The sequence below is a fragment of the Miniopterus natalensis genome, chromosome 1, assembly GCF_054644295.1.
Source record: "Miniopterus natalensis isolate mMinNat1 chromosome 1, mMinNat1.hap1, whole genome shotgun sequence".
Lineage (NCBI taxonomy): Eukaryota > Metazoa > Chordata > Mammalia > Chiroptera > Miniopteridae > Miniopterus > Miniopterus natalensis.
The window spans coordinates 134,871,087-134,891,061 of NC_142081.1; the positions used below are offsets into that span (position 1 = coordinate 134,871,087).

A 19,975-nucleotide genomic window follows, 5' to 3' on the forward strand; every position below is an offset into this window, starting at 1 on the left:
CAGTGAGGAACAAGGATTTATATAGTAGCCTTCCATCAGACAGTTGTTAATTATAAAGGAGAGGAGAGAACTTCACAGTGGAGAAGCCTGAGCCGAGAAATCAAAGTGAACCTCATCAGCAGTGGGACAGGGGCATTTGTGCATCAATGGGAGAGTTGCAGTAAGGAAAACTGCATCAAAGGTACTTCACCTGAAGCTAATCATGGGGACATCAGACAGTCATACTGAGGGACACACAACAGCACAGCAGCCTGTCATCTTCATGAATGCCATTGTCACAGGTTGAACTGGACCCTTCACTGTCAGATATCATTGGGACAACTGGCGGAACTTGAATAGGGTCTGAGTTTTAGATGGAAGAAATATATCAATTAGTTCCTGATTTTGATGCCTTCATTTATTATGGAGGAAGATATACTTATTTATTGGAAATACCCCCGAAAGTATTTAGAGTTGTTAGTGCATCAGGTCAGTGACTCACCCTCAAATGACTCAAGGGAGAAAAAGTTATTTTTACTTTAGTTCGAACTTTTCTTTAACTTTGTGATTGTTTCAGAGCTTTTTTAAAAAATTTAATACAAATAGTTTTTTATATGTCTTTATCCAAAAGTTTCCTTCAGTCATCAGGTAGAAGGTTGTTTATCTGAAAATCATTGACATAACAGACTTGAAAATATTTTATAAGATCATATATATTTTAAGAAGCATGTCAGAGAGTTGATATTCACTGATGAGGAGATTCAATACTGTTAAACTAGAAATTCTCCCCAAATTGGTTTAAAGATTCAATGTAACCCCTGTCAGAAATCTCAGCAGTTGCCCAGGCCAGCTTTTCTCAGTGGTTAGAGTAGCGGCCTGTGGACTGAAAGGTCCTGGGTTTGATTCCGGCCAAGGGCACCTGCCTCAGCTGCAGGCTCGATCCCCCGCCCTATCCCTGGCCCTGTTGGGGCATGTGCAGGAGGCAACCAATCGGTGTGATCGATGTTTCACACTTTCTCTCTTTTTCCCTCTCCCTCTCCCCCTTCCACTCTCTCTGAAAATCAATGGAAAAAATATCCTCGGGTGAGGATTGAAGAAGAAAAAAAAAAATCTCAGCAGGTTTTTTGTTTTCTTTTTACCAAAATTGACCACATGATCTTAAAATATAAATAAAGGACCCACAATATCCAAAACCATTTTGGAATAGAATAACAAAGTTGGAAAACTCAGACTTCCTGATTTCAGCACTTACTACTATAACTAAGACAATGTGGTACTGGCATAAAAATACAGATATAGATGTAGGGCCCAGATGGGCGTGGCTCAGTGGTTGAGCGTCAGCCTAGGATCCAGGCGATCAGGGTTCGATTCCCGGTCAGGGCACATGCCCTGGCTGTGGGTTGCACCAGATCAGTGACTCTCTCATCATTGATGTTTCTATCTCTCTCTCTCCCTCTCCCTTCCTCTCTCTGAAATCAATAAAGATATATTTTAAAAAACAAAACAAACAAACAGATATACATGTAGGTATATAAAATGATCAATGAAACGGAATTGAGATTCCAGAAAATAAACCCTAGTAAGTGTGGCCATTTGATTTTTCAACAAAGGAGCCAAGCGGGAAAGGATAGTCTTTTCAACAAATGATGCTGGGAAAAATGGACATCCATGTGCAAAAATTTATACCTTTACCTAATATCATATACATAAATCAACTCAAAGTGGATCATAGACCTTAATGTTAGAGTGAAAACTATAAAACTTTTAGAAAAAAAGCTTAGAAGTAAATATAGTATTAGGTTAGGCAAAAGGTATGACATCAAAGGTATAATACATTAAGAAATTGATAAATTAGACTCCAACAAAATTTAAAACTTTGCACCTTAAAAGACACCATTAAGAAAGTGAAAAGAGCCCTGGCTGTTGTGGCTCAGCTGGCTGGAGCATCGTCCTGTGCACCAAAAGGTGGTGGGTTTGATTCCTGGTTCAGAGTATATACTGAGGTTATGAGTTTGTTCCACATTCGGGAGGCAGCCAATTGATATTTCTCTCCCTCCCTCCCTCTATCTTCCTCTCTCTCTCTTCCTCTCTCTAAAATCAATAATTTTTTAAAAAAGTTAAAAATCTTTTTTAAAAAATAAGAGAAAATGAAAAGACAAGCCACAGACTGGGGAAAAATATTTGCAAATCATCTATCTAATAAAGTCCTTCTAACCAGATAGAAAACAAACTCCTAAAACTCATAAACAAGCAACATGATTTAAAAATGGGCAACAGATTTGAACAGACATTTCACCAAAATACACAAATGACCAATATGCACATGAAAATACGCTTAACATTCATTAGGGAAATGCAAATTGAAACCTTTGAGATACCACTTCACACCCATTAGGACAGCTATAACCTAAAAGACAGAAAATAAAGTGGGAGACTGGCATTTCCTCATTACAAGGTACACTGTAAAGCAAAGGTAACCAAGGGTGTACAGAAATGGGATTCTCCTACATCAATGATGGGAATGTAAAATGATTAAATGACAGCTTGCATGTTCTTAAAAATTAAACATAAATGTACCATATGACCCAGCAGCAATTCCACCCCTGAGCATCTACCAAAGAGAGAGGAAAACATGTCCACACAAAGACCTGATGCCTAAAGCATTCAGAGCAACCTTCATTTGAAGAAAAATAAAGAAGGAAACAATCCAGATGCCTACTGACTGGCGAGTGTATAAGCAGTATTTGTCACATCCATGCAGTGGAATAGCTGCCACACGTGTAAACTTCACAAACACTGTGCTTAGTGAAAGAAGCCAGACTCCAAAGGCCATACGGTACATGATTGTATCATGATGCCATTTACATGAAATGTTCAGAAAAGGTAAGTCTATAAAGACAGAAAGGAGGAGGATTGTGGCAAGGGTTGGAAACAGGATTGACAACAAATGGACACAAGCCTACCTTTAGGGTGATGGAATGTTCTAGAACTGCATTGTGGTGATAATTATACAACTCTGCAATTTACTGAAATTCATTTAATTCTATACTTAAAATAGGTGGATTTCATGGTATGTACATTGTAGCTAAACAAAACTGTCTTAAAAACCAGAAAACAGCCTATTATTGGATTGACTGGCATGCAGCCTGTCAGTGAAGGAGGCCCACCCATGTGACACATAAGGCGATGTGTGTCCTCATGAGCTGAGAGGAGGCTGCCTTGTTTACAGTGCCCACGTTGTGATAGTTTTCACTTGCTTGTATGTTTTGTCAGGTTAATAATCCGAAATCATTCAATTACAAATGTGCGAATTTATATTAGTTAACAAAATCTCTTTTTTTTCTCCCCTTATCAGCTATGTTTTTATTTATATTTTCTTAAATAGCCTTTTTTCTTCAGAGCAGTTTTAGGTAGGTTCACAGCAAAATCGAATATATGCTACAGAGCTATTCCCTATATCCCCTGGCCAACACACACATGCACAACCTCCTCCATTATCAACATCTCCCAACAGATGGTAATTTTTTTGCAACCTAGGCAACTATGTTGAAACATCACATCCAGAACCCAAAATTTACATTAGGGTTAACAAAGGAACAGGGCAATACAATGGAACAAAGATAGTCTTTTCATCAAGTGGTGCTAGAACAACTGTACATCCACATGCAAAAAAAAAAAAAACGAACCTAGACACAGAACTCACAGCGTTCACAAAAATTAGCTCAAAGTGGATCAGAAACCTAAATGTGAAAGATAAAACTTCTAGAGAAAACCTAGATGACCTGAGGTTTGGTGATTACTTTTTAGATATGACACCAAAGATAAAATCCATGAAAGAAAAAATTGATAGGCTGGGGTTCATTAAAATTAATAATTTCTGCTTTGCAAAAAACACTGTCAAGAAAATGAAAAGACAGGCCACAGACAAGGAGAAATATTCCCAAAATGTCTTTTTAATAATTTTGTTCTTTTTGAAGATCTAAACTAGAATAGTTCAGGTTCCGGAAATTCTCAGAAAATAATTATAATTCATTATAAGCAACCTGCTTTTAAGTAGGTTTGTTTTAAGTCCTTGGAGGTATTTATAGCCGGTGCCAAGCAATTAATATTGGTTAATAAATGAAACAATCAGCACTTTTGGACTGAACAAGGAAAGGGCAAGTAGAAAATTTATGAATCAAGTTTTCTGCTTGTCCTCTGTTACCAGGATTTATTTTCTTCTTAATGTTGACTTCTGTCCTATTAATTTTCACAAGTATGTTTAACATTCTCTAGCCCTGGAATTCTACACCATACTAACCACCTTTTCATGTGCTAATGCTTCTGATCAAGCCACTCATTTCTCCTGATATAAATTCTTAAGAAAGGTAGTAGGTGATTTGTGTTTAATTTTCTTCATTTTGGAACTCTTTATGCTCTAGCATCTATGAAGTAAGATGCTGGGAACAATGTGGAAATGATAGATTGTTATAATAGGAATATCATCATAAGGTTTCCCCTACATCTTAATTCCCTAAGACATGAGGCTCAAGTGCCATCAAACGTGTTTGGTACCAGCACTGAAGATGAAAACGTCCTAGGTGTGGAGGAGCAGCTGTGGACCTCTGAGCTGCAATAAAATCATACAGGGTAGTCTAAGGTGGTGGTGGGTTGAACAGCATTTGGTGTTAAAAAAAACTGCCCCATTATCTTTCAGAGAGGTAAGATGTGTGCTTCTGGTGGATAATTATTATAAGATACCTAACTTTCAGGCTTGTTAGACCTTAGGCCTGCACATTAGATCGTACACATTATATCTTTGACCTGGTATATATGATCCCACTTTGGGCTCTGAGTTTGTTGTTTTAATATTCATTCAGCAGAGGTAAATTTTCCATTTTTATTTCTTCCTGCTTCCTTAAGGTTTCTAATTGGAGTTGACATTTTAGCTACTAAGAATGACTCTAATTCAGTCATACCAGATGTAGTATGCAGGCTGATTCTGCAACACTGTGGCAAGTGACAGAGTAGGACTGAACAACTGTGCCCAACGACTGCCCACCCACGATAGCAAAACACGATGACAGCTTCCAACAGTCAGGCGTGGGAATTCCCTTCTGCTTGTTTTCAGTGTTCTCAGAGGCATTCCACCTTTGGGAACAGGGTCTTAGCAGGAGCGAGTCTTGTGTCTTAGTTCTTACAGCCCCTGGAAAAAAGACTAGGTCTCCAAAGATGGTCCTGGGACCTCAGTGAGTATGAGGGGGCAGCATCTGTTGTCCCCTGGATATGTTGCTGGTGCTAAGGAAATGTTTGGTTTGTTTTCAGACCCCAAGTGTAAAATTCTTGGAAGGTTATTTTAAAAATAATATGGTATGCCCCCAAAGTAAGACACAAGACATGCAGGCTTGTGTCAGTATATTGTGATGTAGATATATTTGTTGTAATATTTGATCTCTTCAATACCCTTAATATAAAGTGATCTTGAATGACCTAAATTAATTTCCCAAGGGCAAATCTCAGATGATTAAATCCTTTGAAAAGATCACAGAAAAGGTCATTTGCTATCTTCCCTTTTTACAAAAGTAAATGAAACTTTGAAATAGAGGATCAAAGAAAGAAAAGAAGCTGGCTCCCAAATCCCCTGAAGAATAGTTTTTCTTCTAAGGGCCCTGTTTAAAGTAGATTTTGTGAGCCAACTTAATTTCCTTACTTTTTTTAACCATTTGGATTCTGTTGTAAATAATTTTGAAAATCTTAATGTGAGACTGGCTTCATTCGAGAAGAATTGGCTTTAGGTCATGACATAGCAGTTGAAGCTTAATGTGCTATTTTATCTATCAGAATTTTTGTAACTAGAAAATCCCTCTTAAGTCTTAAAAGGTGATTTATCCTAGGATATTTTATTATAATGCATGACATCTATTAATGTTGATTTATAGTTATAAACCAAAAAATTAAAACCATTAAAAATGTAGTTTTGACAAATACTTCATTATTTTAAAGCCACACTTGCCCAACCAATTGATGACAGATCAAAATACGTAATCTAGCATTTCCCTCATTTCCCTAAATAAGTTCTCTAATCTAAAGGTAAAAGTAAAGAATGAATGTGTTTTCCTTAGTTTTCCTGTTCCGTGATTTGTTTAGATTATTCTGAAGCAAAATTTCAGACCTTAAACATTGAGTAACAGACTTTGTCTAGCTGTGTTGATTTTCTTTCATTTACTCTGGGTGTCGGTTTTCTAAATCAGAGTAGGCATACTTTTTCTCAAACGGCCCTGTAGTAGTTATCTTGGGCTCTGTCACGCCCACTCAGCCCTGCCTGTTGATGTGAAGCCACTGTGGACTTTTATTTACTAAAACAGGCTGCATTTGTGGTTTGCTGACTCCTGTTCTGAACTTCCAGACATTTTACCAAAATTCAGTTCTGTGCTTCCTGCTGTGAATGAGAACCCAGTTTGTTTTTGTACCAGCTTTGAGAGAAACCTAACAGTGTCACAGCTTAGCTGTTTCAGATGAGTGCTCAACATGGTAGTAACTCTGGATCATAATTCTGTATTCTTAGTGCTTTTCAGAATGTTTTCATGAACACACTTTCATTTTATACTTAAAAATACCTAAGAGTAGAGTGACTATGGCTGACCCTCTCTTGCACGTGGACCACAGGCATTTCTCAGGCACAGGTTGGCCCTTCTTCTGCGTCCTTTCTGACCTCCGTATTTCTTTCTGCAGCGTGTACTCTGGGCACCAGTCCATTCTCATCCCGCCTTCAGAGTTGGAAACCAACCCTGCCTTGTGGCTTCTTGCCGTCAGTCAGTACAAAGTCCGGGATACCTTTTGCTCCTATTCTGTGATGGAACTTTGTACAAAGGGGCTCGGCTCGCAGACAGAATCCCTCAAGGTAAGCAGCCCTCTCCCACCTCAGTGCCTGGAGAGCATTTCTAGTGTCCTAGGAAAGCACAGTGTCCAAGGGCATGAAAAGGGGTTGGTGAAGTTAAAATAACCCTTCACAAAAATCGAGGCTTACAAAATTGTTTTCATGTGAAAACTTCATTTTATAACATGAATATTTTTTCACTGCCACAAAAAGTACGAGTGTATGTTATTGATGTCTTTGATTCCATTAGGTCTACTTGCGGGGTCCTAAATTGCTTTCATATTTGTTGGTGAATTCAGTTGTTCAGCACAATTAATTTTATTCTGACACTGGTAGTCAAGTCATAGATTTCAATTTAACCACTATTTTTGTTTACCTTGAAGACCCTGATTTATAAGTCTCTATCGATCTTAACCAAAATTCATTTTCATAATTAAGTGAACAGTGGTGTGCGTGTGTGTGTGTGTGTGTGTGTGTGTGTGTGTGTGACAATAATAGCATTTCCCTCCATTTAAGCCAAGGGCATTTTGATAGACATATTTTAATAGTAAATTAAGTAGTCTTGCCCAGCCGAGCGTGGCTCAGCGGTTGAGCATTGACCTAGGATCCAGGCGATCGGGGTTCAATTCCTGGTCAGGGCACATGGCCGGGTTGTGGGCTCAATCCCCAGTCGGGGGCATGCAGGAGGTAGCTGATCAGTGACTCTCTCATCATTGATGTTTCTCTCTCTCTCCCTCTACCTCTCTCCTTTCCTTTCCTCTGAAATCAATAAAGATATATATTTTTTAAAAATTTAGTAGTCTTTATCCAAGTAACTAGGAGGAAATAATCATATCACCTATTTTAACTTACATTCCAACTACTATTTACTGTTTATATGACCAGATGTGTGGGTTGCCATGTGTATATCCAGATTATCCTTGTGCGTGTGTGTATGTATGTGTGTCTATGCACATACAAATAGTAAAGCAATACATTTGTGTCTCCTGAATTTTGTTTTCCTTTTTAGACTTAATGTATTAGAATTGAGCAGGAAAATAAAATGCAAGATAACATTGATATTAAGTTACATAAATTAGTGTATAATTACTTGAAGTTATATATTTATGCAGGAAAATAAATTTATAAAACATAATTATTACTCATGTTCACCTATATTACATTATGAAATGAGTAAGTACACTTCATCAAATTCCCCTGTAGGTGCATAAATAACTAAACTGAAATAATATCATAATTCAGTGATTTCTAAGCACTTCACATATTGATTCATTTAACCTTTACAACAGCTCTCTGAAATAGAAACCATTATTCTCTTCGCTTTTAAGTTACAGAGAAATTAAGCACCCTTTCCAAGTTCTTCCATTTAATGAATTTTGGAGCTGAATTTTGAATCTCTGGCTCCAGATCCACCTTTTCAAATCCCAGGCTGCTTTGCCTCCCAAAACATACACATGTAAATCGTTTGTATTACTGAGATTTTATTGTTTCCTGTATAAATGTATGTATATAAAACCAGGTCTATATACTAAATTTCAGTGTCAGCGTTGCCTTGTGTGTTTCCCTCTGCAGTTCAGGAGCCTTGTCAACTATCCCTGTACTGAGGCCACCTTGCAGGTGCTTGAAGGACTGAAAGGGTCTGCTTATAGTGATTGTCCTCCTTGAGACACCACCACTCACTGCTTACCTCATGTTCAATGCAGCCTCTGGCTCTCATGAGGCCCCAGATGTTACCACAGAGAGTGTGTGCTAACTCACTTGATTCCTCCTCCTCTGAGTTTTGCTGTTTTGCTCAGCTGACTGAATTTGGTGCAGAACGGAGGTGTTCGGACCTTAGAAACAGATATGCCCTTGATCATGAGAATTTATCTGTCGCCTTTGAAGTCTCATAGGACATAAAAGTAGACCTGTATTTTAAAAGTTGTCCAAACTTTACTTTTTCACTCCTGTATTAAAATAGGTTTTCTCGCCCTGGCTGGTATGGCTCAGTTGATTGGAGAGTCGTGTGGTGCACTGAAGGGGCTCAGATTCAATTCCCGGTCAGGGCACATACCTGGGTTTTGGGTTTGATCCCTGGTTGTGGCACGTATGGGAGGCAGCCAGTTGATATTTCTCTCTCTCTCTCTCCCTCTCTCTAAAATCGATTTTTTAAAACTTTAAAAAAACGTTTTCTCATTTCTCTCCAGTTCCTGTGCATCCAGATCCATAGGAGGCTTTACAAACGCATCCTTTCTTCCCCAAACTCAGTCCTTTATTTTGTCCAGGACCTTGCTTCTCCTCAGCCTTTCTCCTCCTCATTCTTGTTGTTACTTCTTGCTGTTATTTAAAATATGTTTATAATGACATCCTTGATAATCTATTATCTGTGTGATTGATTTTTTTTTTTTAAACACAGACATCTTAGACCGTTTCAATTAATGGCATGAAAACGTTGGACTCTGGAAATGGGTATCTACTGTGTGGATGGGCCTGGTTACGGAGGCCGCACACCTAAGCACTTGGAGGGCTGATCTCTTACTGCTGTTGTTTCTAGGCACGAGGGCTGGACTTGTCCCGAGTGCGGACGTGTGTGGTGGTGGCAGAAGAACGGCCTCGAATAGCACTCACTCAGTCCTTCTCAAAACTGTTCAAAGACCTGGGCCTCCACCCACGGGCAGTGAGCACCTCATTTGGCTGTAGAGTGAACCTGGCCATTTGCTTGCAGGTGAGTTTTGTTGATATCAACAGTGCTGAAGTGACAGAGTCACTGTTAATGACGGGTGTGCAGCACACTCTCAAGCTCAACCTACACTCCTTGGCTTACGCTTAGCTACATTTAGATATCTTTTAATCAAACGCATGTGATTGGTACACATGCATTTCTTCTTTTTTTAAATTCTGTATTTGTCATTAACCATTATTCATAATTAGCATTCCTAGTGTTTATTCTGTCCTGGAACATTTTAACTTTTGTAATAGGAGTAGCAGTTTGCCCAGACTTCTGAAGTTGAGCTTTGTAAAGATTAGACACTAGACAAATGTGGCAAGAAATCCTGTCTTTTGAAGTACTTAGTCTTGTATATGTAGACAGTAATTTCTGTAGGAAGAATTCCAAACGTGAAACAGGTTTGACCATCTACTGCTGTGGTAGCAATGTAGAAATAACAATTACAGGTGTGGGCGGGGAGGTGAAGGTGGTCTTAACATATGGTTACAGGAAAATATACGACTTTGGATGATGGGCACACAGAGCAATATACAGATCTTGTAACACAGAAACCCACACTGAAACCTGTATGTCTATATTAGCCATTGTCACCCCAATAAATTTAATAAAGTATTTAAAAATAAAAAGAAATAACAGTAATAGCTGCATTTCTGTGGCATAGATGTGAGGCCACCCTCCTAAGATAGCGTTGCATTAACCATTGCTAAAAAATACTTGTTTTCTTTCTTTCTCTTTACTAGCCCACTTTCGAGTATCTTCCCTGTTCCTTTCTGTTTGTGAACTCCTAATGTGAGGTCCAGTCCGTGGCACTCACTTTGCAAGGTCAGGATGGCCTGAAGGGAAGAGAAGGAAAGGAAAGTGAAGCAGGAATGTTCTCCCCAAGGGCCCTTCCCATAGCTTCACCCAGAACAAGCTCAGTTGAAGTTTGTTCCTCTAACATTTTAAACGATAAAAACTTGACTCACAGCAGGTGCTAAAATGAAGACACAAGTCACCCCCAATCTCTGCTCCCTGCCCACACACTGTCCATTTAAGACCCCCAAAGGTGGTTGCTTACAAAAGAGTCCTTGTCCTCACTGAACATTTCCTCATAATCAACGAGATGTACAGTAAATATACAGATAAATTTTTTGAATAAGTAAATAAAATTTTTTTAGTAAAAATAAACAGAGTGAGAGAGTAAAGAATGGCTTAGACACACAGGAGGCAATTTGAGGAAGAGTGGCCAAGGAGGCCTCTCTGGGAGGCAACATTTCAGCTGGGTGCCCTGTGAATGACATGCACAGTTGGGGCAAAGGGAGCAGCAAGTGCAAAGCATTGAGGCTGGTCAGAGAAATGTTCAAAAATTAGAGATGTGTGATAATGATACCACACAAACAGAACAAGCACAGCCCGGGTCTGAGGGCAGAAATCCCACGTCTCCTGCTCCCCATGTACTTCTGTGGGGCCTAATGCATAATAAATATTTTAGAAAGCAATACCAGAAAATACAGATTAGCCCGTCAGTAAATAATAACACCCATAGTTTCATCTACCCAGAGATAATCATCAACCCTTTGATGTAAAAAAAAAAAAAAAAAAAAAAGCACAGAAAGGTAAGATATCCCAAACCCTGTACCTGAATATTTAAAGGCATTGAAAAATGCATGCAGTTTTTCCTTTGGAGCAGCAGTTACCAATATATGTGAAATTGGTGAGTGGGCGGTTTTTTTTTGTTTGTTTTTTTAATGTATCTTTATTGATTTCAGAGAGAGAGAGATAGAAACATCAATAATGAGTCATTGATCAGCTGCCTCTTGCATGTCCCCTGCTGGGGATCAGGACCACAACCAGAGGATGTGCCCTGACCGGGAATTGAAACATGACATCCTGGATCATAGGTGGATGCTCAAATACTGAGCCATGCCAGCTGGGCAGGGCGCTTTATTTTCAGTCAATTCATTGTCTTTTGACAACATTGTTTTGTCATCCATAGTCAACAAGCCTGCAGTTTGGCTCTAAGCATTTTAGTGGAGGGTGGCAGCCCTGTTAGAAGGGAAGAATCTTGACCTCTGTCCAAACGAGGAACAGAGCCACGTCCAAGCGATGCAGAGTTTGCAGGCCATGGTTTCCAGGACAGTGTTTTGTGGAGTCCATGGTACCACTTTCCAAAGGGTTCCCTGGTCTTTGGGAAAGGCTGCATGATACAACTGACATGTTTTTATGACTGACAGTGAAATGTATCTGATACATGAGAATTTACAGTTATTCAGAGATAAATTAGGGGTTTGTTTTTACTTTGCAAGAATAGTTTTCATTGATGCTACCTTGAACCTTTCTTGATCCAGCCTCAAGCTTCTTTCTCCCCTTTACAGTCGGGTATAAAACAATATTGTCTACCTTACAGTTACTCATGCTTTCACTTCCTGACACGTCACCCTGCTGTTCTGGGTCTGAAATGTACTGCCACCATCTCCACATGCCGAACACGGCTTCTCTTCCCAGGCCTCATTTCTGATCCCTGCAGCTGGAAGTCTTTGCTTCCTTTGACTTCCCATGGCCCTTCATCTCTCCCACTTTATACTACCTAGCACATTTTATAAACACATAACTGACTCCCATCCCCTCTGATCTGTGAAACACTGTTAGAGAACTCAGTGTCCCTCTAGTCACATAGTCACTTCTTGAAGTGAATCCCCATTTCACGAAGTACTGAGTGCAGTCCCTGTACCTGCAGACATGACTCACATTAGAGAAATAAATGAGGCATGTTTTTCTGAGCAGAGTCAAACCTCCTGTGTGCAGTAACTTCATGGCAGCACTGACTTCTCTCCGGAAGGAAGCACAGTGTGAATCTCCAGCACATGGAAGTCCACAGTGCTGTTTGTCACGCCTCCTTGTGAGGGAAAATCAGTGTGTAGTGCTCTTCAAGCTGCTGGCAGCTTGGCATCTGACAGCAGGACCAGGGCTGCACTGTAAGAACAAGACATTCACACTCACCAAAACAAACAAACAAAAAAACCCCACACCATTCTTTAACAAGTGTATCGGACCCTTCAGTTCCAGGCAGCATCTAGTTAGGTATTCCCACAGCTCACAGAGGGTGAGTTCAGGCATTTCTTTGTACAACAATAGAAGTGAAGTGAACGTTCCTGATTGACAAAGCTTGTGGACTGTAGAATCCAGGCAGAGCGATGCTTTCAACAAATCTAGCATTTTGCAACTTGTTAGGTACCAATTCTCCCTAGAAAGTATCCAATGAAATAACAGTTTCTTAAACTAAGTGTCTGCAAAACTGAACTGTATGCAGGTAGTCTGTCTTCTGCTTTTAACTGTTTCCTTGCCTCTAACATTTTAAGTCAGACCTGCTGTTTTTGTGTGGCCTAAATGGAGTAGTTCAAAAGACACACATCTCTGTGCAGGATGTGCTGTGAGAAGCAGACTTCCATCTGCTAGCACTGTTGCAGTGGAGGGGGGCACCAACCAGGAACGGCTTTGTGCTGAAGCTCAGAGCAGTGCTGCAGTAACTTCATGACACCTCTCATGCTGTTATGTGAAACCCTGATATTTCTTTCATATAAGCAGAAATCATGAAAAATGACCAATATATCACTGCCAGATACACAGATGGGAAAATATAAAAATTTTAAATTAGATACTCCTAAAGATAGGAAAACAGAAAATTGAGACAATTTCTGTGAAGCTGTTTTTTCAGCTCTCACATCTTAGAAACTGAGTGACTTGTTTTACCCATTCATCATTTTGAGGCAGGAATTGCCACATTAATTTTTTTGACATTGTCCCTTTGAGTTCCGTATCATAGCTTTAGAAATGGACTCATAAAACAGTGTGGATAACTTTAACTTTACATGAACTTTTGGTATATTGTAGACTGTGCAGAAGAAAAATGTAGAAGTACAAACCATTTGTTAAACGTAGGAGTGACATTTCCCAGAATCTTTAGCTGTTAAAAATGACTTTAATTTAAAACAATTTCAGTTGGTTGAATTTATGACAAAAGTGGACATTAGAAAGATCAAATTAATAACTTCTGAGTTTAATTAGTTTTAACGTAAATTTCCCTTAGTACTCTTAAGAAGTGTCACTTGTTTATTAACCTCTGCTGAAGAAGACATTGCCTGTAACCACAATTACTCTTTTCAGAGCATAAACTGAAAGGTCTTTGGTTGTATCAGATCTAGAAATTTATTTCATTGTAACAGAAAAATTAGCACCCTCCTAAGGGATAGAGAAGGGAAATGAGGTCTTCTATTTTCCACAAGAGATTTCAATTTTTGCTTTATTAGAAAAACTTTTAAGCCACCTGACACGGAAACTGTTATTATATAGAAAATAATGATTAATTTATCTGAGAGGAAAGTTTTATTGTGAATAGCTGTGTGGAATTAAATCAATAGTAACAGCTATAGTCAACCTTAAATCTTGCAATTCATACAATTAAAGAGAAATATAGCCACTCTGATGAGGCAAGGTAGACTCATTGATTGCTGAAAAAAAGTGGAGGCTCAGAAGGTGATATAAATCTTTAGTAATTCTCAAAATAAAATGAATAGTCATAATAAGACTTCCATGAATCTGAGCTCTCAATTCATTTCCCCCTATGCCACTTTTAGAAGAGGGAAGTGAAAGTAAACCAGGTGCTGCTGGGGGTTTTATGCTCCAAGATATTGGTCACATTCAGCTGTAACTTTCACATCTTCTCCCACTGATGTATGTTGTCACAGATCATGAAAATTAACACTAGATATCTTGGGCCCCATATTCTCAATTACCAAGTATATCAGTCTCATTCTACTTTGTGACAGGAACCTTTCTGGCAACCTAAGTGATCAGGAATTTGTTACGATGTCAGTGGTTTGCTCTCAGAAGCATTGAGTAGCTAAGGACCAGATTTAGGACTGTGAAGCCAGGAACAACAGCTCATGCCACAGCACTGTTCCAATGAGGAAACAGAAATAAATCCACCACTGCACCAAGTCCATTCAATAGGGAAAGAAAAAGGTTGTGACACATAGTTTTAAACAGCTGAAGATGAACTGAAATTAAGTAGCCTCAATTCCATGCTCATAAAGTGCACAAAAATAATTCTAGATGGATGGTAGACCTAAATGTCTATAATACTTCTAGAGTAAAGCTTCCTTGAAGGAGCTATTAAAGAATATCTTCATGACTTTAGGATACACAGAGATTTCTTAGGTCACAAAAAGCACTAACCATAAAAGAAAAACATGATAAATGGACTTCATAAAGTTAAAATTAATTTTAATCAATATATTTAATAAGATTAATAGGGACATCACAGACTTGGAAAATATATTTGTAATAATATAGTATCTGACAAAGGACTTCTGTCCAGACTACATTTAGAAATTACAAATCAACAATAGAAAGAAAATCTTTAAAAAATGGACAAAAGACTTAAATGGACACTTGACAAAAGGTATTCAAATGACCAGTAAAGTGTGGGAAATGGTGCTCAACAGCATTATTCATCAGGAAAATGCTAATTAAAATCACATGGTGTGCTTGCTTCAGTGGCACATATACTAAAATTAGAATCTACAGAGAAAATAACATGGCCCCTGCTCATGAAGCGGGAGAACAAGTAAAACTAATGTATGGTGTTGGCAATCAGAAAGTCGTAGCCTTTTAGGGGATATGGAGAGTGGTTGACTCACTAACTGGGCGAAGGAGTTTTTATGTGTTGTTTGGGTGGGAGTTACATGGTACATGCAGTTGTCAAAATTCACCTAACTGGATGCTTTAAATTCGTGCACTTCGTTGTATATAAATTAGACCTCAATTAAAATGTTGAAGATTGTTGTTAATACACACGTCTGCTAGGAGGGCCAAAGAACATGGCTCGGGGTAACGCAGGTGGGAACACTGCTTGAAGTCCAGCTGCTGATGTGGTCCAATGGTGAACCCAGTGCCGTGCCCAAGCACTGCAGGTGTGGACACCTGGCATCCACTCCTGCAGAAACTGCCTCCGGTGGCCTCCAGTGAGGGAAAACTTCATTTACTTCTCAGACACCCAGCATAGCAGATATGTCCAAAATCAGTACATTGTATCTTTATTTCACACATTTCTACTTAGAACTTTTACATAAACTTAGGAGCTATGTGCTAATACTAGATAGTACTAATAGTAGAGCATGTGAATTGCTAAAAAGCTCCACTTGGCTGAAGTGATAGAATATGTATGTGCTGGATTTTTTGTAGTGTTTGAGATGTGAGTTTACATAGCTACAGCTGAGATTTAAATATAACTCACTTGTTCAAGAAGTACTTAATACCTAACTTATATGATACTCTTATACCAATAAGAAAAAATAATTTTAGCATAATCATTTATATAAATTACGGTATAAATCATGTAATCAGGTATGTCTATGAGTAACATTTTTATCATACAACTGAATTTTTAAAGTTAATCCTCTTTGCTGATTAATATAATTTGTGATTTCAAACATGTTTTTCCTCATTTCTGATAAGGTTTGGTTGGAATGAATAACTTTACTTTCCTGCTGGCCCTTTTGCGAGTATTTGATGATCTTTGAATACTTGGGAGCAGTTCTGTGCATTAGGGATCTCCTTGTTTAAAGAAAATCCGGCCCGGCCAGGCGATCAGGGTTTGATTCCCAGTCAGGGCACATGCCCAGGTTGCAGGCTCGTTCCCCAGTCGGGGACATGCAGGAGGCAGCTGATCAATGACTCTCATCATTGATGATTCTCTCTCTCTCCCCCTCTCCTTTCCTCTCTGAAATCAATAAAGATATATAAAAAATAATAATAATAATAAAGAAAGAAAACCCTGCTTGCGTTGTTTAGCAAAGTGAAGATTTTGTTAAATAAGCACTCCTAATATGTATCTTGAGATCTCAGATTCTTGTACCTTAGGGTTTTTCAAATTTGGAAACACCTACATATTAACTCCTGTCTCCATCTTCACGTACCCTTAATAATGGAGTGGATGCTCTTGCGCCAGAGGCTATGATGTCTCCTCACATCTACAAGTTAAGAAATTAGTTTCTAATCATACATGTTTTTTCCAAGATACAACCTGGAGCCATTATAACAAAAGTTACGAATTAGAATAATTTAGAATATTGACTTACTTTTGTTGCAATGAATAATTAGGATTTGAGGAACCATGAAGGACATTATTTAAACCATTGCATCTGTCTTGAAGAGATCCAGTAAGTCCTGTGTACCTTCCTAGTGCATGCACCTTCGCTGACCTTGTTCTTCTCAGTCTTTGAGTCCTGCCTCAGCTTCCTAAAGATAAAGGTGCTGAGAGAAAACAGTCGCCATAGTTACCATCATGAAGGGAGGAACAGAGAGGAGGGTGGAGTCATCATTTTACATCTGGAACCACTGGTTTATGGACTCGCCTCCAAGTTGAGTGGTGGTAGTTTTTCAGTCTGGCTTTGTTTATCACCAAGTTAAGAATTTTCTTGTATTGCTGCTTCTGTCCCCTCTGGAGCCTGCCTGGTAATGTACTATAGGGAGAGGGCTCAGTGGGGCCATACAGACACAGAGCAGCTGCATCAATCCAGGTGCCATGGGATGACTGCTACTGCTACATTTCTGAGACGAACATTGTATTAAAGGAGGTTGCCTGAGTTGCAGCTTTCTGGAGTTTTCCCACCATGCCAAGAAGGATAATTGAATAGGGGTAGAGGTGGTACCAAAGCCACGGAGGTGGAAAGAAAATGGAAGGAGATGTCTTTGGGGTCAGTAGCCATGAGGGTTGGCACAGGATATTGAGCTAGACCACGTACAAGCCTGGTGTCCTGGTGTTTGGTCCCTTCATGCTGCAGACGTCCTTTGGCCTCTTTCTTGTACCTAATCTTGTAGGTGAGGAGGCCTGAACACCATGAGTTTACATGTAAAAACTTCCAGGTTCCCTTTATTACTCTAATAGGAAACTTGGGACTATTTCAATGAGGAACACTCAACTTCATAATTCATACTCTCTACTTCTCTCAGAAAAGAAATTTTAAAAAGGTAGCATAAAATTTACCCAATAATACCTTTGAACCTTGTGTGTGAAAAAAAATCAGAATTCAGATCTGTGTGTCCATGGCAAGCCATCTATTACTCTCTTCTGTTGCTTTGTGGGTATGTTGACATCTTTTTAAGATTTTTTTTTAGCCTTTAATGGTACAGTGATTGATTTTAACTCCATATTTGACATTGTTTTTGATCTTCTTTTTACTTTGTTCCCTGCTTGTTGCATTCTCTTCCCTACCCCTTCCTCTTCTTCATCCCATTTTTGATTGTTGGGTTGTTTTGTTTCTGTGTCTGTTGTGTGTTGTTTTTGGTTTCTGTCGGTGTGGTGTTTTCTCCTTTCTCTTGTTCCCCACCTCCTGCTGCTGTAGCCCCACAGGCTGTGGAAGCTGGCTGAGCAGGTAGGGATTTCCTCTTCATCCACACCAGCACCTACAACCTACTACTGACCTATCTGCTTCCCACAGTAGGACAGACTAGGGGTTGAGTGCACAGACTGACTGGGGTTTACAGGCCACGTGGCCAAGAGGACTGATGCCCAGCTTGACATCACTCTTCAGATCTGTCCAAACATTTCACACTGTGACAAATGCTGTACTTTTATTCATTGTATAGGAGCAGTGATTTCTTTGCCAGTTTAGGATCATCTCTGTTTTACTTCATTTTCCACTTTTAGTGACCTATTTTCTGATTTGTTTACTTATTAATTGGGCCTCTGTGATTATGGGTTTTGCATTACTCAGAACATCAAACACTTCTCCACTCAGCCCTAGTCTGTGACACAGCTCCACTGAATGGTCACAGGTTAGAAAGTATATTCTTTGCCTATACTGTCGAGCTTCCAGCTATAGGCTGGCTGCATGTGCTCTGTCTTGTGAGAGCCCAATGACCAAGACTGTGTATCTTAATGAAGGTGTCTTTATTTTTATCTTTTTAAATATATATAACCATTCCTTTGTGCAAGGTTAAAATTCTCTCCTGAAGAATTTTAGTTCTTCAAATAAATTCTGAGGGCTCTCTTATTTATTGGCAAATTTGTTTTAGGTTCTATGTTTTCCTACCCAAGATGCTGCATTGCCTTCCCAAGAAGTGTACATAGATTTTTGGCTTATAATGAGGCTATAATGAGGCTATAATGGCATTGCTCTTATATGGACAGAGCTCACTGGTGAGAAGTCAATTCAGCATATGTTTTAAAGGGATTTATGGTGCAAGATAAGATTTTTGGACCCCTGGGTTAAATAAGTAGTCAGAAAGCTCAGACCACCAAGTGCTGCCCAGCTGATTAGCAATAAACACACAACCTCCTTGACCTACATCACAGACAGAAATAACCTGGAGCTGGAGGAAAACCAAGACACAAGTAGAGCAAAAAGGAACAAGATGATTATCTCTATCTCTTCTTTCTTAATCTGTCCATTCATGTACATGTTGTCCTTGGACACACGGTCAAGTTTCTCAGCGAGTGAAACTTCATATCCTGACGGCCTGCTTTGGCCAGGCAGATGGCACCTCGACAGTTTCAGCCTTCTTTTTTTTTTTTTTTTTAAAAGATGTGTGGCATGCCTCTTATGTTTATAAATGTGACTGACAGTCAAGCTGTGTGGAAGCCCAGTATTATTCTAATAAGTTCCTTTCGGAATTGAGGTTATCAAACTGCAAGTTAACAGGTTATCTTGGAGAGGTGTGGTTTCAGTGCTTTTAGTTTTTATTGAGTTTCATTTCACCAAAGATACGCTTACTAGCCTGTAGGAAACAGACCCAGGTTCCCCCCACACATGCATGAGTTAACCGCACTGTGTCCTTGCTTGCAGGGGACCTCAGGACCTGATCCAACCACCGTCTATGTTGACATGAGAGCTCTGAGGCACGACAGGTATGATGTGCTTGTGATGTTTTCTTGGTTGCCAGGTGTGCAGGTCCCCATCTAGAAAAGAAAGAGAAGCAGTGTTTATCTACTCCAACTACATTCACCTTATGAATAAAGCAGTGGAGGTGGGCAAGTCGGCTTGAACTCATACTCTCTCCACATTCTGTTTGTTAACATACCCAATAGGCCAGGTGACTTTTTGTCTTAAGATGCAAATGGAAATTGCTACATCATAGCCAGGTGCGATCAGAGTTGCTTTTTGTAAGTTTAACCAGAGCACTTCATTCTTTTCCTTGGCCATTCCAGTCAGGCACCATTTTGCACCTCATAAAATAGCAACATTTCTTTACATGAATTGAAAGTTTTTGTCAAGGAGCTTCCATGAAAAACAAAAACACAAGCCAAGCTGCCTTTCTGTGCAGCTTCCTAAGCAGCCTTGAGCAAGAATGAAGGGTGGCATTATTGGTGGATGATGGTAAGTTCCCCTCACGGAACTTGGTAGTGCCCAGGGAAATACTAGTTGCCTGCCTGGTCTCTGTAGCCCTTGTTT

At 39.3% G+C, this 19,975-nt stretch overlaps 1 protein-coding gene across 2 annotated transcripts in view; it reads left to right on the forward strand.

Annotated features, from left to right (window-relative positions):
• The window catches only part of DIP2C (DIP2 acetate--CoA ligase C (putative)), a 367,574-nt gene that overhangs the window by 324,341 nt on the left and 23,258 nt on the right, over positions 1-19,975 (forward strand). For both annotated transcript variants that reach the window (XM_087826047.1, XM_087826049.1), the window contains 3 exons: positions 6,691-6,859; positions 9,369-9,539; positions 19,370-19,431. In XM_087826047.1, coding sequence (XP_087682173.1) covers positions 6,691-6,859; positions 9,369-9,539; positions 19,370-19,431 — 402 coding nt within the window. The remainder of the gene's footprint in view (positions 1-6,690; positions 6,860-9,368; positions 9,540-19,369; positions 19,432-19,975) is intronic.